Here is a 27,675-nt window from a genome sequence, read left to right on the forward strand (position 1 = left end):
ATGTCATGGAGCAGTGCACTTGGAGCCAGCATCAGTTTTTTGGGGGCCCACACTTGGGATACTTCATATCCACAATCAGTCATTCATGAATACTTCAGCTCTGCTACATGCTTTAGGGAAGAAATGTTATTCATTGGTTTGGGTCCATACCAAATAATGGCTTAAAGGTTTATTGCTGTGCATGGATTAAAAATTCCCCATTGGCCCCACATTCTACTGAATAATCTTTGAATCACCACACAACAAAGTCTTGTTAACAGACTCGGTACCCCTAAAGTGATAAACATGACTTTCACATGGAAATGATGAGTCACTTAATGCACATTGTAATAAATAAATACATCAGTTATCCTATGTTTGTCCAAATTATCTCTCTTACACACAAAACACACACACAATCTCTGAGACTCTTTGAATAAACCTCATAATAATACACTGCAGGCTCTGGCTATTTAGTCCGGTTGACGAGACTCACGTGATTTGGCGCAGGGAGCACTGTGTCAGAAGGACTCTGAAATACCGGCTCTCTGTATTGCCCCGCCAGTTCCGTCCTGGGATGATCTTGTAGGAGGAGCCTCGCACACCATTTATATTACCGGTTTCCATATACATTGCATAAAGGATCACCAGTGCAGCTTAAGTGCAAATCGATATGAACTCAGAATGCGACAGAGTTGCGATTAGGCCATGTCGCCTAAAATATAATACCTTACTGTATCAAGGAAAGTGATCGAATATCCGAGAGGAGATAAGAGCGCCGCACGGTAGGTCAATGTGATACAGTAACCTTGTCGAAACCTGATGTCACGGGTGCATTTGTGATCATTGATCACGGTAGGCATTTATACTGATCAAAATATAAACGCAACATGCAACAATTTCAAAGATTTTACTGAGTTACAGTTCATATGAGGACATCCGTCAATTTTAATAAATTCATTAGGCCCTTCCCTGGGGATTGCACATAACTGGCAATACAGATATGCACAGATACCTTTAAAAAATGGGCCTCACTATGGGCCTAAGGATTTAGTCACGGTATTTCTGTGCATTCAAATTGTCATCGATATTGTGTCTCTAGTTTATGCCTGCCCATACCATAACCCCACTGCCACCATGAGGCACTCTGTTCACAATGTTGACATCAGCAAACCATAAGCCACATGATGCCATACATGTGGTTTGTGGGTGTGAGGCAGGTTGGACATACTGCACAATTCACATAAGAGGTGGCTTATGATAGAGGAATGAACATGAAATTCTCTGGCAACAGCTCTGGTGGATATTCCTGCAGTCAGCATGCCAATTGCATGCTCCCACAAACTTTGAGACATCTGTGGCATGTGACAAAACTACACATTTTAGAGTGGCCTTTTATTGTCCCCAGCACAGGGTGCACCTGTGTAATGATCATATGCTCTTTATTTAGCGAGGCAGGTCAGTTAAGAACAACATCTTATTTTCAATGACAGCCAGTGGGTTAACTGCCTTGTTCAGGGGCAGAACGACAGAATTTTAGTTGGCGATTCAATCTTGCAACCTTTCAGTTACTAGTCCAACCACTAGGCTACCTGTTGCCCCTATCAGATGGATGGATTATCTTGGCAAATGAGAAATGCTCACTAACAGGGATGTAAACCAATTTGTGCGCCAAATTTGAGAGAAATAAGCTTCTTGTGCGTATGGAACATTTATGAAACATGGGACCAGCACTTTACATGTTGCATTAATATTTTTGTTCAGTATAGTTCGGTGAACTTCCATTTGTGTTGAATTCAAAACACTTGTTCGAAAAAAAACGTCATATAATTGTAATAGCCTATAAATGTATTGTAATAGCAACAATATTAAAACAAAACAATAGGCTACAGTTTTAGCTTTTTGTATTCTTGTTTCTCCCCAGACTTGTTCATTCTTCACAGGACACTATCTCTCCACGGATAGACTGAAACGTAATGGGGGTCATAGTAGTGGTGAGCTGTATCTTGTTATTTATCCTGGTGGATGTTATTGTCACCACTGTCCTCTACTTACATGGTTGCCAGACTGCAATATTCACAGAGGATGTGCAGAACTTTGACATTCTCCACTCCGTCCTGGACCTCTGGGGGACTATGCTGGTCAGAGTCTGCCTTCTGCTTGGGGCCTCCATAGGGGTGTTATGGAACAGAGTGGACGGCCCATGCAGGGTCTCTGCCCTGGGGACCCTGACTCTCCTAATCTGCCTGACCGTCAGCACCTACGCCTTAGCTAAGCTCCTGATGCTCTCAGAGCAGGGCGATCTGGCTCACCAACCCTGGTTCCTCAGTCTGTTTTCCTGGACCTGTGTGTCAGTGCTAGGGACCGTGCTCCTCTGGAGGCTCCTGGGAAGGGCTCCTAACATTGTGACTGACGGAGAGGGAGATGGTGGAGGAAATGTCTGTGAGGAGACTGAGAGGCTAGTGGAGGCAGCAGGAGAGAATGGCATTGAGGAGGTGGAGGAGCAGCAGAAGCATGGGGAGAAGAAGAGGAGTAGGGCGAGCAGGAAAGGAACAGAGGACCAGAAGAACTCAGGGGCCACACTGGGGCGTCTGCTGTCCTACTGCAGTAAATACGCTGGGCTGCTCTCTGTAGCCTTCCTCTTCCTCCTCATCTCTGCTGTGTGTAAGTGGCAACTTGTTTAATTACAATGCACAGACGACTAGGGCCCTGCGTTTTTCCTGAACACATGACCTGACCAGGATCAACGCAGGGCTCTAGGTACAGACAATAACTAGGGAACTGAGGATTTCCCTGGTCAGGTCATATCAGTTATTTGGCCTGGCCATGGTCAGGAAGAACTCGTGGGCCCAACAGATGACAAGTCAAGTTGATTAATGTAGAGATCATCACCATTGTGAGGCTGGCATATTACACAGTGTTGCATGAGATAGTTACACAGAAGATGTGTAATGAAGAAACATAACCAGCCTCTTGGAAGTTCTGTTTGGATCCCATGCATTTGTATTTAAGACTTTATTACTGAACTCATAGCAGCATGGTATTGCATTCAGGGTTGCAAGGTTGCTCTACTACTCATTATAAACTGGGTGATTCGAGCTCTGAATAGTGATTGGCTGATAGACATTGTATATCAGAACGTATACCACATGTATGACAAAACATTTATTTTTTACTGCCCTAATTATGTTGGTAATCAGTTTAAAATATCAATAAGGCACCTCAGGGGTTTGTGATATATGGCCAATATACCACGGCTAAGGGGCTGTGTCCAGGCACTCCGCGTTGCGTTGTGCATAACAACAGCCCTTAGCTTTGGTATATTGGCCATATACCACACCCCACCGGGCCTTATTGTTTAATTATTGGAGTGACAAATTACATTAATGACTCATGTACCATGAATAAAGCATGATGGGGTTCCTGAGTGGTCTAAGGCACTGCATCTCAATGCAAGAGGCATCACTACAGTCCCTGGTTTGAATCCAGGCTGTATCACAATTTGCCCAGCGTCGTCCGGGTTTGGCCCGGGTAGACCGTCATTGTAAATAAGAATTTGTTCTTATTTGACTTACCTAGTTAAATAAAGGTTAAATAAAAAAATACTCTACCCTACTCATTTCATTTCATTATAGACAAATCAAAATATATCTATAAACTGTATTTCTATTTTACACAATTGTGCTTATTATTTTTCATAACATTTAATGGTACTCTGTAATCCACTTTATAGGTGAGGCCTTCATCCCCTACTACACTGGGCAGGCTATAGATGGCATTGTTATTCACAAGAGTATGGAGTACTTCACCAAGCCCCTGATCACTCTCACAGTGTTGGCCTTAGTCAGGTAAGCCATGCTGAAGTGAACAGTGATCACAAGGCGTGTGTTTTGTTAACTGGTTGTCCTTGTTGTGTGCCATATCTTCTTTGATGTCTTGCACATGCTGCATATCTATTATTGATTCGACAATATATACATTGATCTTGTGTGTTTGTGGCGTATAATGTATCTCTGACTGCGTTTCATTTCTTGCGTCTCTCCTTAGCTCTATAGCTATTGGAGTACGAGGTGGCCTCTTTAATCTAACCTTTGCCAGACTGAATCTTCGCCTGCGGAATCTTCTCTTCAGATCTCTGATGCGTCAGGAGGTGGGCTTCTTTGACTCTAACCACACAGGTGAGCTCTCAAGATTTCTCTTTATTCCTTCCTTTCACGCTTTTCCCTTGTTCCTCTGATTAAATCAAATCAAGCAAATCACATTTTCTCAGTCACATGCGCCGAATACAACAAGTTCCGAGTCCCTAACCAACAATGTGGATAATAATATGAAATAAAAGTAACAAATAATTACAGAGCAGCTGTAAAATAACAATAGTGAGACAATATACAGGGGGGTACCGGTACAGAGCCAATGTGCGGGAGCACCGGTTAGTTGAGGTAATATGTACATGTAGGTAGAGTTATTATTGTGACTATGCATAGATGATAACAATAGAGTACAGCGGTGTAAAAGAGGGGGGAGGAGGGGACAATGCAAATAGTCTAGATAGCCATTTTATTAGGTGTTCAGGAGTCTTATGGCTTGGGGGTAGAAGCTGTTTAGAAGCCTCTTGGACCTAGACTTGGCGCTCCGGTACCGCTTGCCGTGTGGTAGCAGAGAGAACAGTCTATGACTAGGGTGGCTGAAGTCTTCGACAATTTTTAGAGCCTTCCTCTGACACCACCTGGTATAGAGATCCTGGATGGCAGGAAGCTTGGCCCCAGTGATGTATTGGGCCGTTCGCACTACCGTCTGTAGTGCCTTGCGGTTGGAGGCCGAGCATTTTCCATACCAGGCAGTGATGCAACCAGTGATGCTCTCGATGGTGCAGCTGTAGAACCTTTTGAGGATCTGAGGACCCATGCCAAATCTTTACAGTCCTGAGGGGGAATAGGTTTTGTGGTGCCCCATCGATGAGAATGAGGGCATGCTCGGTCCTCTTTTTCCTGTAGTCCACAATTATATCCTTTGTTTTGATCACGTTACCTACCCTCACCACCTGGGGCAGCCCGTCAGGAAGTCCAGGATCCAATTGCCGAGGTGTTTAGTCCCAGGGTCCTTAGCTTATTGATGAGCTTTGAGGGCACTATGGTGTTGAATGCTGAGCTGTAGTCAATGAACAGCATTCTCACATAGGTGTTCCTTTTGTCCAGGTGGGAAAGGGCAGTGTGGAGTGCAATGTAAATAGCATATTCTGTGGATCAGTTGGTATGGTATGCAAATTAGAATGGGTCTAGGGTTTCTGGGATAATGGTGTTGATGTGAGCCATGACCAGCCTTTCGAAAGCACTTCATGGCTACAGACGTGAGCGCTATGGGCCGGTAGTCATTTAGACAGGTTACCTTAGTGTTCTTGGAAACAGGCCCTATGGTGGTCTACTTAAAACATGTTCGTATTACAGACTCGGAGAGAGAGAGGTTGAAAATGTCAGTGAAGACACTTGCTAGTTGGTCAGCGCATACTCGCAGTACATGTCCTGGTAATCCGTCTGGCCCTGCAGCCTTGTGAATGTTGACCTGTTTCAAGGTCTTACTCACATTGGCTGCGGAGAGCGTGATCACACAGTCTTCCAGAACAGCTGTTGCTCTCATGCATGTTTCAGTGTTATTTGCCTCAAAGCGAGCATAGAAGTTGTTTAGCTCGTCTGGTAGGCTCGTGTCACTGGGCAGCTCTCGGCTATGCTTCCCTTTGTAGTCTGTAATGGTTTGCAAGCCTTGCCACATTCGACTAGCGCCAGAGCCGGTGTAGTACGATTCGATCTTAGTCCTGTATTGACGCTTTGCCTGTTTGTTGTTTTGTCGGAGGTCATAGCGAGATTTCTTATAAGCTTCCGGATTAGAGTCCCGCTCCTTGAAAGCCGCAGCTCTAGCCTTTAGCTCAGTGCGAATGTTGCCTGTAATCCATGGCTTCTGGTTTGGGTATGTACGTACAGTCACTGTGGGGACGACGTCATCGATGCACTTATTGATGAAGCCAATGACTGATATGGTGTACTCCTCAATGCCATCACAGGAATCCCGGAACATATTCCAGTCTGTGCTAGCAAAACAGTCCTGTAGTTTAGCATCTGCTTCATCTGACCACTTTTTTATTGATCTTGTCACTGATGCTTCCTGCTTTAATTTTCGCTTGTAAGCAGGAATCAGGAGGATAGAACTATGGTCAGATTTGTCAAATGGAGGGCGAGGGAGAACTTTGAATGGGTCCCTGTGTGTGGAGTAAAGGTGGTCCAGATGTTTTTTTGCACATTTAACATACTGATAGAAATTTGGTTTCCCTGCATTAACCTCTCTGGGACATTCGGGACGGTAGCGTTCCACACCGCCAATAGCCAATGAAAGTGCAGGGCGCCAAATTCAAAACAACAGAAATCTCATAATTAATATTCCTCAAGCATACAAGTATTTTACACCATTTTAAACATAAAATTATCGTTAATCCAGCCACAGTGTCTGATTTCAAAAAGGCTTTACAGCGAAAGCACCACAAACGATTATGTTAGGTCACCACCAAGTCACAGAAAAACAGCCAAAGAGAGGAGTCACAAAGAGCAGAAATATAGATAAAATTAATCACTAACCTTTGATGATCTTCATCAGATGACACTCATAGGTCTTCATGTTACAAAATACATGTATGTTTTGTTCGATAAAGTGGATATTTATATCCAAAAATCTAATTTTACTTTGGTGTGTTATGTTTAGTATCGCCAAAACATGCAATGATTTTGCAGAGAACCACATCAATTTACAGAAATACTCATAATAAACATTGATAAAAGATACAACTATTATACATGGAACTTTAGATCAAGTTCTCCTTAATGCAACCGCTGTGTCAGATTTTTTAAAAAACTTTACGGAAAATGCACACCATGCAATAATCTGAGTATGGCGCTCAGAGACCAAACAAGCCAAAAGATATCCGCCATATTGTGCAGTCAACAGAAGTCAGAAATAACATTATAAATATTCACTTACCTTTGATGATCTTCATCAGAATGCACTCCCAGGAATCCCAGTTTCACAATAAATGTTTGATTTGTTCTATAAAGTTAATAATTTATGTCCAAATCCTTTTGTTAGGGCATTTGGTAAACAAATCCAAGCGCGTGTGCAAGTCCAGCTGAAAGGTCGGACGAAAAGTTCAAAAAGTTATATTACAGGTCGTAGAAACATGTCAAATGAAGTATAGAATCAATCTTTAGGTTGTTTTTATCATAAATCTTCAATAATGTTCCAACCGGAGAATTCCTTTGTCTGTAGAAAAGCAATGGAATGCAAGCTAACTTTCACATGACCGCACGTCACGAGCTCTTGGCAATCTGCCAGACACCTGGCTAAATCCCCTATCATTCGGCCCCACCTCACAGTAGAAGCATCAAACAAGGTTCTAAAGACTGTTGACATCTAGTGGAAGCCGTAGGAAGTGCAACATGGCCAATATCCCACTGTATCTTCGATAGGCTATGAGTTGAAAACTCATATGGCAGGTTTTCGCCTGCCATATGAGTTCTGTTATACTCACAGACATCATTCAAACAGTTTTAGAAACTTCAGAGTGTTTTCTATATCCAATATACAAATTAATCTGCATATTCTAGCTTTTATGGCTGAGTAGCAGGCAGTTTACTCTGGGCACCTTATTCATCCAAGCTACTCAATACTGCCCCCCAGTCACCAAGAAGTTAAAGACCCGGCTACTAGGAGCGCCGCCTTTGGTGAGAGTTTTCTTGTTTGCTTATGGCGGAATACAGCTCATTCAATGCTGTCTTAGTGCCAGCCTTTGACTGTGATGGTATGTAAACAACATCGAAAAATACAGATGAAAACTCTCTAGGCAGGTAGTGTGGTCTACAGTTTATCATGGCTATTGCTCTACCTCAGGCGAGCAAAACCTTGAGACTTCCTTAGATATCGTGCACCAGCTGTTATTTACAAAATACATATTCTGCTGCCCCTTGTCTCACCAGATGCCGATGGTCTATCCTGCCGGTGCAGCATATAACCAGCCAGCTGTATGTTGATAGTGTCGTCGTTCAGCCACGTCTCCGTGAAGCATAAGATATTACAGTTTTGAATGTCCCGTTGGTAGTTTAATCTTCCACTTAGGTCATCTATTTTATTGTCCATCTATTACACGTTTGCTAGCAGAATGGAAGGAAGTGGGGGTTTATTCGATCACCTACGAATTCTCTGAAATTCTCAGAGACGGTAGTGGCAAAATGATGTACAAATTAAGTTAAAAAATATGTTTAAAAAAAGGCTAAATGAGAGATAAGGGGTACTTGGCTCCACTTTAATAAAGCTTTGTACAAGCTTTGTACAAACAAGAACAGGTTCTAACCAGTTCTTACAGTATTCAACTCAAGCCTTTACATAACATTAGACTGTAACAGAACCATTTTGCCCCAACACTATGTTAAAGCCTGTGGGGTTTAAGTGTTATAGTGTAAAAGCTTTTCTCCTAAGCTTGGAGTCTCATCCCCAAATGCCCAAAAGCCCTACACATTTCTCCCTCTACTCTGCCTTCATATTTCTGCTCCTAACCTGTCATTAAATAATGAAAATAATTCAGAAAGAGTTTGGAAAAAATACACAAAAAAAAATGTTTGTCCTGCAGGTGACATCACCTCTCGCCTGACCTCTGACACTACTCAAGTGAGTGACCTGATCTCTCAAAATGTCAACATGTTCCTGAGGAGTATGGTTAAGGGCATAGGGTTCTTCATCTTCATGTTCGGGATGTCCTGGAAGCTGACTCTGGTCACCATCATGGGATTCCCCTTCATCGCAGTCATCTCCAATGTGTATGGGGAGTACTACAAGGTATTCACTCTGCTGCTTGTATACACACATGCACAAGCATGCGCACCCACACATGCACAAGCTCTCACGCACACACGTACACACATACACACTTCACCCCAGCCCATGTATTAAATTGTAATACATTTGAACACTTGTTCATTAAAAGCTTCATTCATACAGTATTTAGTTTGCACTTTTACTTGTTAAACTTTCCACGGTTCTCATCATCAGAGATTGACCAAAGAGGTCCAGACTGCCCTGGCTCAGGCTAACCAGGTGGCCGAGGAAACTGTTTCATCCATGAAGACGGTGCGCAGCTTTGCCAATGAGGAACAGGAGGCTGATTCCTACTACGGCAGGCTGCATGTCATGTTTCAACTGAACAAGAAGCAAGCGTTGGCCTACGCCCTCTACATGTGGTCCAGTTGTGTAGGTATCACCAATGTACAGTAGCTACCGCCTGTAAGACCGTCAATGTACATAAGAATGAAGAACTTGTTCTTAACTGACTTGATTGGTTAAATACAAGTTAAATAAATAAAAGATAGCTCAGATGAGGACTGAATGTACAGTAGTTACCGCATGTAAGACCATCAATGTACATAAGGATGAAGAACCTGTTCTTCACTGACTTGACTGGTTAAATACAAGTTAAATAAATGAAAGAAAGCTCAGATGAGGACTGAGTGTTAAGGAGCTCCCTCATGTTTTATGTCTTGTGTGTTTTATTGCATCCACTGTATCTGCTCGCTTTACCTTGGTTGTGGGGCACATTCAAATGTGTTTCTCGCTTGCTCCAGATCTCAGAACTTGTTCTTCAAGTGGCAATCCTCTTCTACGGCGGTCACCTGGTCATTACTGAGCAGATGAGTGGAGGCACCCTGATATCTTTCGTCATATATGAGCTGGAGCTGGGAGAGTGCCTGGAGGTATTTCTGACTCATTCATATACATCTCTAACTGTACACATGGCAATCACAACCTATCCCTTTAACCACCTTATATTACCGTAAGTAAGACAGCTACCTAGCTAATGGTATTATCCTTTGTCCTCTGTCTTGAATAACTTGTGTTACAGAGCATAGCATCGGTCTACACAGGTCTCATGCAGGGAGTGGGAGCAGCTGAGAAGGTGTTTGAGTATATCGACAGGGAGCCCAAACACCAACATGATGGGAAAGAGGTCCCCGACACCTGCAAAGGACTGGTCGAGTTTAAAGATGTCACGTTTTCCTACCCAACACGGCCCGAAACAGACATTCTAAAGGTATGTGTCAGCTGACCATTAGGTTTGGGCTCAAAGCTAGACTGATGAGTGGAGCTATAGACAGAAACACTGTTGTCAGGCAATTCTGTATCGTTTCATGCCAGTAGTAAGCTTTTATATCATCGCCATGCAGCAAAGCCAGCCAGTACACTATCAATCATACAAGAAAGCTACTGTATTGATCAATGTCGGAACTGTTAGGTTCTAAGTTCCGGTACAAATTCTAGTCGTACTCCAAAAAAAGCTTGTGCTAGATTTATTCGCCACACTGGGTCAAACAGCTGCAAAGACAAGATATGAAGTCACAAGCACATATATTTATGACCTCCAACTAGGCCTCAACCCCGCCCCCCTTTCCAAACAGACCCCCCTTCTGTGTGTAGGAACAATTCATCTCTATGGCTAGGCATGTGGTGCTATCGTACCAGCTCAAATCTGGAACCTTTGCTACACCTCCACGCATCTCACGGTCTTCTTATCAGTGAGGAGAACCCAGTCCGATAGATAATTATCCTCATACACAAAGAGCTATTTCTGTGAATAAGCAATCTATTCATAATATAAGGATGCAAAACATATTGAGAGGATACAATGATATAAAACAGTAAAACTATAAGACAGTGTTATAGGGCAGTAGTTTAACATATGGCTCCTATCTCACCCTTATGGAAACTTTTTGTTTCAATGACAGGCCTCTTTTGAACTTTACCTCTAGCAAAATACAACTGCACATAGATCATTCCATCTAACCCATAACACGCTAATCACTATTGCTAGGCTACTTTTATGATTATAAACATACTAAAACGTGCTCACGTCAATTAGTCAGTTTCACAACATTGCTTTTTATCATGTCTAAACTTATATTAATGATACAGTGCCTTGCGAAAGTATTTGGCCCCCTTGAACTTTGCGACCTTTTGCCACATTTCAGGCTTCAAACATAAAGATATAAAACTGTATTTTTTTGTGAAGAATCAACAACAAGTGGGACACAATCATGAAGTGGAACGACATTTATTGGATATTTCAAACTTTTTTAACAAATCAAAAACTGAAAAATTGGGCGTGCAAAATTATTCAGCCCCTTTACTTTCAGTGCAGCAAACTCTCTCCAGAAGTTCAGTGAGGATCTCTGAATGATCCAATGTTGACCTAAATGACTAATGATGATAAATACAATCCACCTGTGTGTAATCAAGTCTCCGTATAAATGCACCTGCACTGTGATAGTCTCAGAGGTCCGTTAAAAGCGCAGAGAGCATCATGAAGAACAAGGAACACACCAGGCAGGTCCGAGATACTGTTGTGAAGAAGTTTAAAGCCGGATTTGGATACAAAAAGATTTCCCAAGCTTTAAACATCCCAAGGAGCACTGTGCAAGCGATAATATTGAAATGGAAGGAGTATCAGACCACTGCAAATCTACCAAGACCTGGCCGTCCCTCTAAACTTTCAGCTCATACAAGGAGAAGACTGATCAGAGATGCAGCCAAGAGGCCCATGATCACTCTGGATGAACTGCAGAGATCTACAGCTGAGGTGGGAGACTCTGTCCATAGGACAACAATCAGTCGTATATTGCACAAATCTGGCCTTTATGGAAGAGTGGCAAGAAGAAAGCCATTTCTTAAAGATATCCATAAAAAGTGTTGTTTAAAGTTTGCCACAAGCCACCTGGGAGACACACCAAACATGTGGAAGAAGGTGCTCTGGTCAGATGAAACCAAAATTGAACTTTTTGGCAACAATGCAAAACGTTATGTTTGGCGTAAAAGCAACACAGCTCATCACCCTGTACACACCATCCCCACTGTCAAACATGGTGGTGGCAGCATCATGGTTTGGGCCTGCTTTTCTTCAGCAGGGACAGGGAAGATGGTTCAAATTGATGGGAAGATGGATGGAGCCAAATACAGGACCATTCTGGAAGAAAACCTGATGGAGTCTGCAAAAGACCTGAGACTGGGACGGAGATTTGTCTTCCAACAAGACAATGATCCAAAACATAAAGCAAAATCTACAATGGAATGGTTCAAAAATAAACATATCCAGGTGTTAGAATGGCCAAGTCAAAGTCCAGACCTGAATCCAATCGAGAATCTGTGGAAAGAACTGAAAAATGCTGTTCACAAATGCTCTCCATCCAACCTCACTGAGCTCGAGCTGTTTTGCAAGGAGGAATGGGAAAAAATGTCAGTCTCTCGATGTGCAAAACTGATAGAGACATACCCCAAGCGACTTACAGCTGTAATCGCAGCAAAAGGTGGCGCTACAAAGTATTAACTTAAGGGGGCTGAATAATTTTGCACACCCAATTTTTCAAAATGTCGTTCCACTTCATGATTATGTCCAACTTGTTGTTGATTCTTCACAAAAAAATACAGTTTTATGTCTTTATGTTTGAAGCCTGAAATGTGGCAAAAGGTCGCAAAGTTCAAGGGGGCCGAATACTTTCGCAAGGCACTGTATCTACATTTCAATACAATGTTCTACAGTGAAAGTAATCTGCTGAGCGGGGTAACAAGTACACTGTAAACACCAATGCAATGTATGTAGAAACAGAACATATTTATTAGGCCAAACATTACTGTTGTATACAGTAGCATACAACAAAACCATAAACATATGTAAACCAAAAGTATATTCTTTAGAATACAGTAAAGAACACAATTGTGTGTGTGGGGTCCCGGGGGGGGGGGTCAGTCCAGGAATTGGTGGGCGGGATCACCAGTGCTAAGCTACGCTTCACCTCTTCTCCAGCCTGAGTCTGGCCACAATACTTCGTCCACATCACAGGATACGTTTTCTCTTGCCAAACATCGAGGGAAGTATCTCCTAGCATGGCGTATCCAACCTTGGACAGAGGCAACCTCTATGTCCCCACATAGACCATATTTATAATTGCAGTCTCTTGTACATCTGTAAACAAGCATCCTCGTCCTCCATGATGTCTTTGCCTTTCCACTCTATACAGAATTCAAACACAGTATGTGTTCAGCATAGGAACTGTAAACAATGTACAAAAAAATGTAGTACAGCATGATAACCAACCTCATTCATTCAATGCAGTGCAGTAAATGGATGGCTTGGAGTTACAAATGTTTATGCAATACTATGCAGTCATACGTATTTTACAGTACATTACTGTAATGCCATTAGATAGTTGCATACCTGTTCTCATTTCTGAAGGTTCGAATTATGAACGCCACTGTAAATCGAATCAAAGTCAAACCGTGGTTGATCACATGATCAACAAGTTTTGCCCTAATCTCATCAGAGATGGCTCTCCTTCCTTCTCTTCTTTGCCCTCGTCCTCTTCTTCCTCTTCCTCCTACTCCTTTTGCTCTCTGTCCATTGTTGGTATTCATTGTTCAAAACAGGTAATCTGACCTTTGACCTATTTATAGGCCTATACTACAGTAAAGCAGTGATTGGTTAGTGATCAGTTAAGCTATTAGTGTTTGCACATGTGAGGAGTGTGTGTGTGTGACCTGGTGAATAAGTGTAGCATTTTGATTGGTTGTGTTTGTTAAAGGAAAGCAAGTCACTTCCTGTTAGATTCTTGTGTTTTAGGTAGATAATTGTGTGTAGTGTTTTGAAAAAAGTGTTTTATGCAATTGACAACTGAGTCAAAGGCTGAGAAATAGCTTATGGTTTTGGATATTTGGTGTGTAGTTTTGCACTTTAAGTGAGAGGTTTCAAAAATTGTGTGACATGAAAAGATTTTGTGTGTAAGCAGTTGGAAAAAACTGTAATCTTCTTCTTCTTCTCCAGAGTGTATCCTTCACCTTGCGGCCTGGAGAGGTGACAGCCTTGGTTGGACCATCTGGCAGTGGAAAGAGCTCCTGTGTGGGCCTCTTAGAGAACTTCTACGCCCCACAACAAGGCCAGGTGCTGCTGGACGGCCGGCCGGTGCACACCTACCAGCATGGCTTCCTCCACTCGCGGGTCAGTGCTCCACATTGTTCCTCTGGCATTTTAACTCGTTGTTTACAATGTGTACATCTAAGCCTCTGCGTTAAATCACAATCACTGTCTACCTGAGAAGTTTTCCATGAAATCTAAATATTCTGTCTCGTGCTAGATAGCTTATTCCTTTCAACCACCAGAGGGCATCAATATTCATTTTAAGATGAAGACTGGTAAAGATCCCTGTGCAGAAAGACTGAGCCTCTCTCTGTGTTGTTGTTGCAGGTAGCACTAGTGGGCCAGGAGCCTGTCCTGTTCGCCCGTTCTGTAGAGCAGAACATAACCTATGGACTGACTGACATCCCTATGGAGGCTGTGGTGCAGGCTGCCACCAAGGCAAACGCACACGACTTCATCACCGGTCTAACCAACGGCTATAACACAGGTGACATTAATGCTATTGCCTAAACTAATATTTACCAACCTTTTTTGGTTACTATACCACTATCTGAATTTTGATCTGTCCAGAGTACATCTGAAGTACCCCATCATGTGCATTTTACCAGTAAGCCTATGGTCTCCTGAGTCTTCTCAAGGACCCCCTGTGGATAGGCCAAGCACCCCCAGGGGTCCTAGTAGTGAATCTAAAAAAAATAGCAAACTAAAAACTGCAAAATGTTATGTTTACTGTAACATACTGTATGACCATTGGCCATAACATTTTTGAGGAACACAAAATAATAGCCTCTCCTCACTATTTGCATATGATTTTGCATTTCTATTTTAAGATCTCGAACGCAATGAAATTGTTCCTCGTTCCTCTCTTAGGAGTGGGTGAGAAGGGCACCCAGTTGTCAGGGGGGCAGAAGCAGCGGGTGGCCATCGCACGGGCACTCATCCGCAACCCACATGTTCTCATCCTGGACGAGGCCACCAGTGCACTGGATGCAGAGAGCGAACATGTTGTAAGGAGACAGGCTAAATCAGTGTTCTGTGACTGTGATCTGGTTTTAATCAGATCAAGTCGTGAATTATAGATAAAGATACAGTATGGATTTAGAGAGGAAGGGTGTATATTCTGTAATATGCAGCTCCTCAAGTTTCATGACAATAACCTAGTTCATTAAATGCAGTCTAATGTTATTATAATAACTCTCAGCTGTTGGTGTCCTCTCTGCTGTCTTTAATCAGACCAAGTCTTCAACTATACTAGATACTATTAACCCTGGATAATCCTTTTTAGTATAACCAAACTCTCTGCATTGTAACTATGCTGGCTTAAAAAGGTCAGTATTATTATTTAATCTTTGACATATTCTCTTTATCGGTTGTCTCTCATTTGATGGTACTTTATCTCGTTTTCTGAATGCTATCTCATATTTGACTTTTAGTGTAGCTTAGGATCTTCTCTCTGTTCTCTCTCCCCAGGTCCAGCAGGCTCTGAACAACATCATGCGTCAGCACACAGTGCTGGTGATCGCCCACCGCCTCAGCACAGTGGAGAGGGCAGACAACATCATAGTCATCAACCGCGGCTGTGTGGTAGAGCAGGGACCACACAGCCAACTGATGGCCAAGGGGGGGCTCTACTGCAAGCTGGTACAGAGGCAGGTCCTGGGCATCGAGACGGGGGCCGTTCTTAACCCTCCAGAGGTGGACATCTGAGGGTGGTAGTCAGCGGAGGCAGAGCGGACATGATAACAGCAGTGCCCGCGAGTCAAAATGTGAACACCACGCTACTGAGAGAGGTTCCTAGGGCTTTATTGGTAGCTAACACTGACTGACTGGCACTGCTGAGCAGTGCCTCGAAACCAAGGCATTACATTACCCTTGATGTTTTATTTTCACATTAGGTTTAATAGATTCAACTCAAGTCTATTTTACAGTGTTCAAAACCTTGAATATTTGTTATTGAATAATCAATAAGAGTAGTCATTTGACCAGTTCTTCTGGACATGAATGAGCAACACGCTAATTAGTTAATCCTAGTGGTGATATTACACTAAACAAAAATATAAACACAACATGTAAAGTGTTGGCCCCATGTTTTATGAGCTGAAATAAATTATCCAAGACATTTTCCTATACGTACAGTAAGCTCATTTATTTAAAAATGTGTTTACATCCCTGTTAGGGAGCATTTTTCCTTTGCTAAAATAATCCATTCACCTGATTAAACAGCATGATCATTACACAGGTGCACCTTGTGCTGGGGACAATAAAAGGCCACAAATGTGCAGTTTTGTCACACAACACAATGCCACAGATGTCTCAGGTTTTGAGGGAGTGTGCAGGAATGTCCACCAGAGAAGTTGTCAGAGAATTGAATATTAATTTCTCAACGATAAGCCGCCTCCAATGTTGTTTTAGAGAATTTGGCAGTACAGCCAACCGGCCTAAACCGCACACCACATGTAACCAGCCCAGGACATCCACATCTGGCTTCTTCATCGGCAGGATCGTCTGAGACCAGCCATCCGGACAGCTGATGAAACTGTGGGTTTGCACAACCAAAGAAATTCTGCACAAACTGTCTGTGTGCTTGCCCAAGTCTTCACCAGGGCAAATGCTCACCTTCGATGGCCTCTGGCACGCTGGAGAAGTGTACTCTTCACAGATGAATCCAGGTTTCAACTGTACCGGCCAGATGGTAGACAGCGTGTATGGTGTTGTGTTGGCGAGCGGTTTGCTGTTGTCAACATTGTGGTGCCTCATGGTGGTGGTGGGGTTATGATATGGTCAAGCATAAGCTATGGACAACGAACACAATTGCATTTTATCGATGGCAATTTGGATGCACAAAGATACCGTGACGAGATCCTGAGACCCATTGTTGTGCTATTCATCCGCGTCATCACTTCATGTTTCAGTATGATAATGCACGGCCTCATGTCACAACAATCTGTACACATTTCCTGAAAATGTCCCAGTTCTTCCATGGCCTGCATACTCACCAGACATGTCACCCATTGAGTTTGTTTGGGATGCTCTGGATTGACTTGTACGGCAGCATGCTCCAGTTCCCACCAATATCCAGCAACTTCACACAACCATTAACATTCACCAGGCCACAATCAACAGCCTGATTAACTCTATGTGAAGGAGATATGTCGTGCTGCATGAGGCAAATGGTGGTCACACCAGAAACGTATCTGTGAACAACAGATGCAGATCTGTCCCAGTCATGTGAAATCCATAGATTAGGGCCTCATTAATTAATTGCAGTCCATAGATCAGGGCCTTAAGCATATATTTCAATTGAATGATTTCCTTATATGAAATGTAACTCTTTGAAATTGTTGCATGTTGCGTTTAGATTTTTGTTCAGTGTATGAATATCGTTAATATCATTGATTGTATGACGTACAAAACAATAATAGTATTGTGATACTTTATTTCTAATTGCAATATTAGGTGGAAATTGTAGTTATCTCTGTGTGCATCTAGGCCTTTCTGTATCTGGTTAATTTGTAAACGTATACTGTATACAGGACAGAGAGGTGCCTTCACTGGATGAGAATGTGCAGACTGTATTTATTCTATGCAATGGGAAGTGAAATGTCTTGAAACTATATGACACTATCATTGCTGAATAGATTAGATTTCATGTGGATGCTGTCCAATACTTGATTTTGCACAAGTAAAAGTGAATGTACAGAATTAACAAAGACATGACTGCAACCAGGCTACTGAAAACATATTGTTTGTTGTTGCCTGTTGGTTTTATCGTAGCAGAGGCCTCTTCGACTGTATTACATTCAGTATGACGTCATATATTCCCACCTCCAATCCTGTGCCAGAGACACACAGCTTCCGGTTACAGTCTGTAGCTTGCTCGTTTTTTTCAGCCAAGTTGATTAGTCTTCCGAGCGGGTGAGAGTGAAAGTGCTTCAACGAAGGGGGTCTGAGGGGAAGAAAGAATCTTAAGACAGATGTGACAGAAATGTCTGGTTTTTGGAACAAGTTTAGCTCTTATTCGATGACGCAGCTCAACGAAATGCTTGAAGATGATGACAAACTTAACAAAATTATTCAAGAAATGGAAGAGGTAAGCCACTGTAACAAATTCACTTGGGTTTACTGCCGCAATGTTTACATTTTTCAAGCCTTTTGTTTGCCTTTTGCCAGCATGCAGGGTAGGTAACGAAACATTTAATGAATGTCGAGAATTTGCGGATTTATATTGCATACATTCCAATACATCGTTTTTCAACCTTTGGTGCGTGGACAGATAACGTTACCCTCAATGTCAGGCGTTTAAAAAAATTATATATATATATATATATATATATTTTTTTTTTTATTCTTTGAAGAACTTTTAGAATTTTGCTGTCTAACTCGAAATAGCAAACCTTCCTTGAACTCGACATGCTTTGCCACATTGTTGCCATAAAATAAACAAACACTGTTACATTGTCAGCGAGTGACAGCAACATAACAATATTGCTGCAGAGAAAATGTATAGTATCCATGCTTCTCTTCTCTTAATCAGCAATACATTTTGGAAGAACGTTACTTGCAGATGGATATGGACATGAAAAGAGTAAGAACACTTCCTCTCTGGGAGTGTCAACTGGTATTATGGTTGGTGACGAGGCAAAAATACCTATGTTTACCAAGCTGCAGTGATGACACGACATACAGTTCAGGAGGTCAGAGGTTCCGTTTATGAAAATTAAATTACAAGACCCAATAAGGGCAGGTGTTCATACATTTATTTTTGTTTAATTTGGCACAATGTCAAGGTCATGCACCTCCTCACCTGTTTTACAAAAAAACATGTTATCTTGTATAACCAGCTGCCTTTTTAGCCATAAGGAACCTTGAATGAGGTTTGGTAACACAATTGGCTATAAAGTCACTGATGATGATAATCATGAAATTGTCAGCTGCTGAATGAACTGCCAGCTGTGCCGAGTCATTACACTCAGTATGGTAGATTATTTGTTAGATTATCTTTAATATAGCCTAGTGGTTAGAGCATTGGGCCAGTAACCGAAAGGTTGGTGGATCGAATCCCTGAGCTGACAGGGTAAAAATCTGTTGTTTTGCCCCTGAACAAGGCAGTTAGCCCACTGTTCCTAGGTTGTCATTGTAAATAAGAATTTGTTCTTAACTGACTTGCCTAGTTAAATAATAAATCAAACAATTCCACAGACTATGTTCCCAGAGTTCTCCTCCTTGGGCAGGACTTCTACTAGCACACCTGAGAGAAGAACACGCTGTGAGGGTGAATTTACATAGTTGTTCCTAGACAATTCCATAGATCCATCTGTAGGGGAAAGGACAATTGTAAGGTCTTTAACTGACCTTGTAAATTAATAAAGGAAACCAGCTAGCATTGATTTGCATGTGTCTCGATACCAGATAACTGCTTTTTATAGTCCCAGTTACGATTTTATTCCTCCCTGTATCTGATTCTAGCTGCCAATGGTTTCGTTTTCCTCACGTTGTGGCAGTGGAGTGGAATGACGAAGGGCTTGATATCATGGCTGATTGCTGTAGGTTACTTTTTTCCTCATAAATCTACACACAATATCCCATAATGACAAAGCAAAAACAGGTTTTTAGAATGTTTTGCAAATGTATAAAAAAAACATTAAAAAAACAGAGATACCTTATGTAAGTATTCAGACTAGGGATGCGTGATATATCGGTGAGCATATCGGAATCAGACGATATTACCTAAAAATGGTGACATTGGCATCGGCCCAATGTCTAGTTTAACGGCAATGTGCAAATCCGATGTCAAAGCTGATGTGCATACGTGTATAACGTATGTAGATGATGTAATGATGCCACGAAAAATACAGCGCTACACAGAACAAAAGCAGAAAAATACTAAGCGCACACTTCCAACAAGTTTAAGTTGAGCAGTCATTTGAGAGGCGAAATCCATTAACGCCAAGATAATGGAATTCATTATGCTATTTGCTATGGGCGTCACCACTGACATTTGGACCAGCGACATCAGCCCCATGGGCATGCCAAGTCTGACAGCACAGTGGGTCGACAGTGATTTCGTACTGAGGAAAGCCGTGTTGCATGCTCAAGAATGTGTTGGTGGTCATACCACTGCTGCCATTTCAATGGCATTTGAGAACATGTTTGAAACATATACACACTTCTAGCGCCATTTGAACAACTCACTTGAGAAATAAGCTAGTCAACTGCTTCTGCAGCAGACGCGATACCTCTGTCATGGCATTGAAACGCCTGCTCAACAATCACCTGCTCAACAAAACTGCTGACACAGACGTGGGGTTAAAACTTACAAAAGTACTCGAGGCTGCGAACAATCGATTGGGTGGTATTCTGTCTGGCGCTTCGTTACTGTGTCACCACCATGCTCTACATATGTAAATGGGGGACATAATGTAGGTAAATGCCAACAAAATAACCTTTTGTTCAGTGTGGTGTGTGTGTAACCTTTTATTTAACTAGGCAAGTCAGTTAAGAACAAATTCTTATTTACAGTGATGGCCTTTGAACCAGGGACTGTAGTGACGCCTCTTGCACTGAGATGCAGTTCCTTAGACCGCTGTGTGTGTTAACTATTTAACTGTACTAGAATGCTTAAAAGCCGCTCAAATAAAAGATAACGGTGCGTTATTTGGGGTGGGGAGGGGGTTTGGCAAGGAAAATATCAGATTTTCGGTATCGGCCAAAAATGTCATATCGGTACATCCCTAATTCAGACTCTTTGCTATGAGCCTTGAAATTGGACGGATTTGTAAAGGCACACACCTGTCTATTTAAGGTTCCACAGTTGACAGTACATGTCAGAGCTAAAAACCAAGCCATGAGGTCAAATGAATTGTCTGTAGAGTTCCAAACTGAGCAATCGGGAGAGAAGGGCCTTTGTCAGGGAGGTGACCAAGAACCCGATGGTTACTCTGACAGAGCTCCAGAGTTCCTCTGTGGAGATGGTTGCCCTTCTGGAATGTTTTCCCATCTATGCAGCACTCCACCAGACAGAAGCCACTCCTCAGTAAAAGCACATGACAGCCCACTTGCAGTTTGCCCAAAAGGCACCTAAAGAACTCTCAGACCATGAGAAACAAGATTCTCTGGTTTGATGAAACCAAGATTGAAGTCTTTGGCCTAAATGCCAAGTGTCACATCTAGAGGAAACCTGGAACCACCTCTACGGTGAAGCATGGTGGTGGCAGCATCATGCTGTGGGGATGTTTTTCAGCGGTAGGGACTAAGCGACTAGTCAGGATCGAGGGAAAGCTGAACGGAGCAAAGTACAGAGAGCCTTAAAGAAAACCTGCTCCAGAGCGCTCAGGACCTCAGACTGGGGTGAAAGTTCACCTTCCAACAGGACAACGACCCTAAGCACACAGTCAGGACAACGCCAGAGTGGCTTCAGGACAAGTCTCTGAATGTTCTTGAGTGGCCTGGATCTAACATCTCTGGAGAGACCTGAAAATAGCTGTGCAGCGACGCTCCCCATCCAACCTGACAGAGCTTGAGAAGATCTGCAGAGAAGAATGGGAGAAACTCCCCAAATACATGTGTGCCAAGCTTGTAGCGTCATACCTAAGAAGACCTGAGACTAATCGCTGCTAAAGGTGCTTCAACAAAGTACTGAGTAAAGGGCCTGAATAATTATGTAAATGTGATATTTCCGTTTTTTTTAAAAATACATTTGCAAACATTTCCAAAACTGTTTTTGCTTTGTCATTATGGTGTATTGTGTGTAGATTGAGGGGGGGGGGAATGGTTTAATCCATTTTAGAATAAGGCTGTAACGTATCAAAATGTGACAAAGGTCAAGGGGTCTGAATACTTTCCCGAATGCCTTCTGTTTTCCCCGCTGGTCACATGGATTCGTTAGAAGGGAGTGTGACAAAGAGAAACACCTTATGACTGAGAGAAATTCATTCTCAACATACTTCCTTCAGACTGGAATTTGGCATTACCTGATTTGACATAGTATCTTTATTATTTATTGAGATGCTTAGTCTTCAGGTTAAAATGACGTAATTACTTTTCGGAATATTTTAATAGTTGTGTCCTTGACAACGATTATGAAACAAAATTGGTTGCAGCTCGACTCACGTTGGTTGAGCACCCTCTGCTTCTTTCCTAATTACTAATTACTGAGCAACATTTAATTTTAAGGAAAGTTCTTTATTGGTGTGTACGTTGCTTTTTATACAGTTCTTCCGAAGAATAATAGCATGTGGAAAATGTCCACCCCCCTGTGCAATTAACCTTTTTTACGTCTGGCCCCTGTGAGAATATGGTTGATTAGCCCTGATGTACACAATGTAATCTGAGCAGGTACCGTATGTAAGTACACTGTACTGCTCCGGTATGGAAATGCATACCTGTAAATATGGACACTTCTTCTTTTTTTTATGCTTTATGCTAGCTAACTAACCACTCTTTTTTTCACATTTGGAATACACACTCGCACACCTACTCACTCTTTGTATGCAAATGGTGTTCAATGGGTGTGTGTTCCTATCATTTCAAATAACCAGAACAATGTTCAGCCTCTTGCTGGAATCACATGAATCTCTTCTCTATGGCCAACCTTGGTTAATATCATGGCTACATACTGACAGTTCATATTTGTCTGTCAGTCCTGGCATGTGTGTGCCGTGCCAGGAGATATAAACCCCTTGTTCCAAGTTAACAGCAGTGCGTTATCATTTTACTGCACTCTCTAATGGCATGTTTGGATTGTGTGCCTGTTTGCGTGAATGCACATGGCAGTCAGGGACAGACATGAGCAATAGCTGCCAGACTGGTCTTGGTTAGTGCAGTTGCTGGGCCTGATCAATCTTCAATTTAACACAGCCAGCTAAGAATAGCATATCAAGCAACTAAAGTTCCTTTTCAGCAAATGTAACCGGTAGAATCTCAACACTGGGTGGCGGTTGGCCTAGTTCTCCATCACGACATGTGTCTGCTGATTAACTTTGTGTTTTGACATTTCACATGTGAAGTAAATTTGAGATTAAGCTGACTTTGTACAGTCATTCAGCCCCTCTGTGAATTCCTTCCATGATCAGTCAGTCTCAGTAGGCAAATCCTCCCTCTCAATAGAGTGCTGTAGAGCACTGTATTGTCACTTTGAAGTGATTGTGGTTCAAAAGAGAAATGGAAGGAAGGAAAATAACAACCACAGGTATGAGCCAGTGTCACTTAGTTGGGAAACTGTGATTTGCAGATATGTAGCTTGACCTATACCAGGCATGACATTGAGAGATGTAGCCCTCTATATCTTGCTCCCTGTTTGGCTGAACTCTAGAATATAATCATCTCTTGGACTAAGCTCCAGAGGAGGCACTGAATGAAAACCCTCTGTTTGGGTGTGATGCTGGCTGCTGATGTTGCCTCTGGCCCTCTGAGCTGTGGACCTGTATTCATAAATCATCTTAAGTAGCAGTGCTGATCTAGGATTAAGTCCTCCCTGGCCTTGCCTTCTTATTTCATAATAACTTTATTATGTTAGTTGGAGGGGTGTCTTAAATGTGAAGAAAAAAGGAATGTATTGAACACAGTTTGTTTGTTGTGACGATTTTGGTGTTCCCTCTAGTATTTTTCCCTCAGGTACTGTCACTGTGAACAGAGAAAGTGGAGAGTTTTTCTGAATGCATTTCCTTCCCCCGCAAAATGTGTTTGGTTGGACAGAATAATAATATTTGTTTTCGGTGTTGGAGTGGCTAATTGAGATGTGGTTCTGTTCTTCGGAAGTTAGTTGTATGGCTTTGTTTGGTCAGCTCAGGACATGGCAGTGCAGTGGCGGAAGCAGTAAAGCACAGTGGCAATAAGTGTATTTAGCCTCTGGCCTTGTCTGAAATGTTGTTTTCTCTCTGTCACCCTCTTAACCCACAGCCCAGCGGCCAAAGCCCACATGGCTGTCTGGTTTCTGTCTTTCTGTTATAAAATAATCCGCCTTGGAAGTAGTGTTCTACATGGTAGGTTAGTTTATGTATTTGCAGAGCTGGGTCACATGATTCTATTCACGCCCAAGCCACTTGCTATTTCTGTCCTTGGAGAAAATGTAGCTTGATGCGACTGTGAATTTGAGTCATGTGGGAAAAGCTCTTGAATAGTTAGTCATCAGCCACTGTTTAGATTCTTGGCTCAAATTAAACTCCATATTCATATTTTCTTCATGTGACTAATTTGAGTTTTTTTTAAATATATATTTTTTTACATAATCCACATGCCGTGGGCTTGTTTTGAGAAGTCACACAGCGGGTTCTAGTTGAGTGTTGACAGGACAGGCACAAGATCTGATCCCTACCCATCCTGGTTTTGCCTTCCATTGTGTTTGTGTATCCACATGTCTTACCATGTGTGTCTTTATAATGTGTCATACAATGTATCTCTGTATGTCTTAAAATTGAACTGACAGCGTTTGAACTACTTTGCAGATATGAAACACAGGCAATCAGTCATATCAAATTCCCAAATATCAAGTTCCCAGTTAATGCTACAAAACCAACTTTATACAAGGTTTTACAAATAGGTTCTATTTGACTCAAAATTCCATGATGTAGAGTAAGGCATTTTTGGCAGAATAGATGGATACAGTTCAATGCATATAATTCACCTATACATTATTTGGAAGTCCAAAAGATATTGCTATCAGGTTGTAATTCACAGCTGACCTGGTGCATTGTTTGCTGCCTCCGCCCATTCAAGATGCATGGTTTGTTTCAATGACTGAATAGTTTGGACAAAAACTGACATGTAACCAAGGCTGGGAATGTCAATACAATCAAACAGCAAGGACAGTGACCACAAGTCAATCATATCATGGCCAATAGGTTAGCGTATCTATTCATTGAGGTCTTTATTTAGCAAGCTTGATTAAAACACGAAGCCTACTTTAGCTACCTAGCTAGCTAACTAATGGGAGTTTGTCAGCTTTTTCCACTCATTGTTTTTCGGTGGCTACAGCTAGAGATGCAGGTCATTTGGTTAGCTAGTAAGAAATGGGTATCACTTTGCTAGCTAGCCATGCTGAACTTGAATGACTATTATCCACAGTTAGCAAGCATATCTCTTAGTTGTCAATCAAATGTATTTGGCATCGGACAAATGGGCAGGCAGGCAATTCCCATTCAGTTGTCACTGCCTGTAAACACACAGTCCAGTTCAAAGTGAATGATGGCAGGCCCGTGTGGCAACTAGCTTATTTGCATATATGCCTACTGTAGCTCTGATTGGATATGGCACACCGGTTTGCGTAGGGTCCGGTCCTGGACAAGACTTAACAGTTTTTATTAGGTTTTATTTACTGCAGTGTCTATTGATTGTCCGAACGCACGGCCGCTTTCCCAAAATATTGCTGTAGAATTTAACTTACTCTACGTCATTACCAAACATTCTGTGAATGTATGAAAACGTGAACATGAAGGTGTCGAAGTGCTTCGCTTGTCAGAAAGCAGTCATATTCTTCCTGGGGGTGTACTGTATCTGAGCAGATTTCTATAAGATTTCATGTTGCTTAAACACTGTCAGTTTCACTGTGTGTGGGTCTTAATGTGTATTGTAGATGCAGGATGTGCAGCAGATCAAGGAGATGATCCTGGCCAGTAACCGGAGCCTGGCAGAGCAGAATCTTCAACTGCAGCCCAGCCTGGAACACCAGAAGACCCAGCTCACCAAATGCTACGGCTCACTACAGGAGAGCTTTGAGGCCTACCAGGTCCACAAGTCCAAACTAGGTAACGCATGTTCACTTGTCTGCAGAATTTGAGTACATTTCATTATACCCTGAGTGTACAAAACCGTAAGAACACCTGCTCTTTCCATGGCATAGATGGGGGGGGGGGGGGGGGGGGGGTTGCGCAACTCCATAAGGGAAGTACCAAAGCCCCTTACTATAGGGGAGGTGCATGCAAGCAGATAAGGACATTTGGCTAGGATGGAATAAATTATATTGTAAAACCTGCAAGAGAGCGAATGTAACCCCCCCCCCCCAAAAAAACACAATCCTTCCCAATGCAACAAAAAAAAAGTTTGACAATCCTCCCCTATTTTGGACCACCCAACAGACAATTGTAATCTGTCCTTTACAATGAAAAAGCAAGGTATTGTTTTGTAAAAATGATGCATGGCCATCATATTTTTAATGTTTATCATAGGAAGAATGTAGCCTGCTACATTTCCTAATGTTTTGCTTAAAGTTAATCTTGCATTTTAAGTACCGGAGAAAAGTACAGTGTGAACCCTTTGGAATTACCTGAACTTCTGCATGAATTGGTCATACAATATCATCTGATCTTCATCTAAGTCACAACAATAGATGAACAGTCTGCTTAAACTAATAACGCACAATAAATTATACATTTTCATGTCTTTTATTGAATGCACCGTGTAAACATTGGCCAGGAGGAATTCTGGACCATTCCTCTTTACAAAACCGTTTCAGTTCTTATTCTTAGGATGTCTGGTGTGAATCACCCTCTTGGGGTCATGCCACAGCATCGGGTTGAGGTCAAGACTCTGACTGGGCCACTCCAGAAGGCGTATTTTATTCTGTTGAAGACATTCTGTTGTTGATTTACTTCTCTGTTTTGGGTCGTTGTCCTGTTGTATCACCCAACTTCTGTTGAGCTTAAATTGGGGGACATATTGCCTTACATTCTTCTGCAAAATGTCTTGATAAACTTGGGAATACATTTTTCCGTCGATGATAGCAAGCTGTCCAGCAAAGCAGCTCCAAACCATGATGCTCCCTTCACCATACTTTACAGTTGGGATGAGGTTTTGTGCATTTTTTTCTACACACACAGTGTTGTGTGTTTCTTCCAAACAGCTCAACTTTAGTTTAATCTGTCCACAGAATATTTTGCCAGTAGTGTTGTGGAACATCCAGATGCTCTTTTGCGAATTTCAGACGTGCAGCAATGTTTTTTTGGGATGGCAGTGGCTTCTTCCGTGTTGTCCTCCCACGAACACCATTAGTGTTTTACGTATCGTAGACTCGTAAACGGAGATGTTAGCTAAAGACTTACAGAAATCCCTGGAACATGCTGACACTCCAGGATTCTTCTTAGGCTCATTGAGCTGTGCTGTGCTCTTGCATCCTTTTGCAGGATGGCTACTCCTAGGGAGAGTAGTAAGAGTGCTGAACTTTCTCCATTTATAAACAATTTGTCTTACTGTGGACTGATGAACATCAAGGCTTTTAGAGATACTTTTGTAACCCTTTCCAGGTTTTTGCAAGTCAACAATTCTTAATCTTGGTTCTTCTGAGATCTCTTTTGTTTGAGGCATGGTTCACATCAGGCAATGCTTCTTCTGAATAGCAAACTCATATTTTGTGAGGTTTTTTTTACAAGGCAGGGCAGCTCTAACCAACATCTCCAATCTCGTCTCAATGATTGGACTCCAAGTTAGCTGACTCCTATTAGCTTTTGGATAAGTCATTAGCCTAGGGGTTCACATACTTTTTCCAACCTACACTGTGAATGTTTAAATGATGTATACAATATAGACAAAAATACAATTTGTGTGTTATAAGTTTAAGCACACTGTCTGTTGTGACTTAGATGAAGATCAGATCTAATTTTATGACCAATTTCATGCAGAAATCCAGATAATTCCAAAGGTTCACATACTTTTTCTTGCCACTGTAGCTACACATCACTCAGTGTTGTCTGCTGATTGAATACCTTTTATGAATT

At 42.1% G+C, this 27,675-nt stretch overlaps 2 protein-coding genes across 2 annotated transcripts in view; both read left to right on the forward strand.

Annotated features, from left to right (window-relative positions):
- Positions 1 to 542: 542 nt before the first annotated feature.
- Positions 543 to 16,098, forward strand: abcb9 (ATP-binding cassette, sub-family B (MDR/TAP), member 9). Its single transcript, XM_020474413.2, has 12 exons — positions 543 to 764; positions 1,904 to 2,643; positions 3,713 to 3,827; positions 4,027 to 4,157; positions 8,645 to 8,850; positions 9,064 to 9,261; positions 9,633 to 9,761; positions 9,911 to 10,099; positions 13,877 to 14,050; positions 14,297 to 14,456; positions 14,840 to 14,976; positions 15,440 to 16,098. Exons 2-12 carry the CDS (start codon positions 1,956 to 1,958, stop codon positions 15,674 to 15,676), a joined length of 2,364 nt encoding a protein of 787 aa, XP_020330002.1. The 5' UTR covers positions 543 to 764; positions 1,904 to 1,955; the 3' UTR covers positions 15,677 to 16,098.
- Positions 16,099 to 17,814: 1,716 nt separating this feature from the next.
- Positions 17,815 to 27,675, forward strand: part of LOC109882326 (vacuolar protein sorting-associated protein 37B) — a 29,681-nt gene continuing 19,820 nt past the window's right edge. Inside the window, exons 1-2 of the mRNA XM_020474425.2 lie at positions 17,815 to 18,059; positions 25,539 to 25,710. Of these exons, the coding sequence (XP_020330014.2) occupies positions 17,955 to 18,059; positions 25,539 to 25,710 (277 nt within the window). The 5' untranslated portion in view covers positions 17,815 to 17,954. The remainder of the gene's footprint in view (positions 18,060 to 25,538; positions 25,711 to 27,675) is intronic.

The sequence above is a fragment of the Oncorhynchus kisutch genome, linkage group LG3 (assembly GCF_002021735.2).
Source record: "Oncorhynchus kisutch isolate 150728-3 linkage group LG3, Okis_V2, whole genome shotgun sequence".
Taxonomy (NCBI): Eukaryota; Metazoa; Chordata; class Actinopteri; order Salmoniformes; family Salmonidae; genus Oncorhynchus; species Oncorhynchus kisutch.

Coding starts and splice junctions, on each gene's coding strand:
- abcb9 (XM_020474413.2), top strand. CDS start 1,956: ATGGGGGTCATAGTAGTGGTGAGCTGTATCTTGTTATTTATCCTGGTG. Junction 8,851..9,063: donor TGTATGGGGAGTACTACAAG/GTATTCACTCTG, acceptor TCTCATCATCAG/AGATTGACCAAAGAGGTCCA. Junction 14,051..14,296: donor ATGGCTTCCTCCACTCGCGG/GTCAGTGCTCCA, acceptor TTGTTGTTGCAG/GTAGCACTAGTGGGCCAGGA.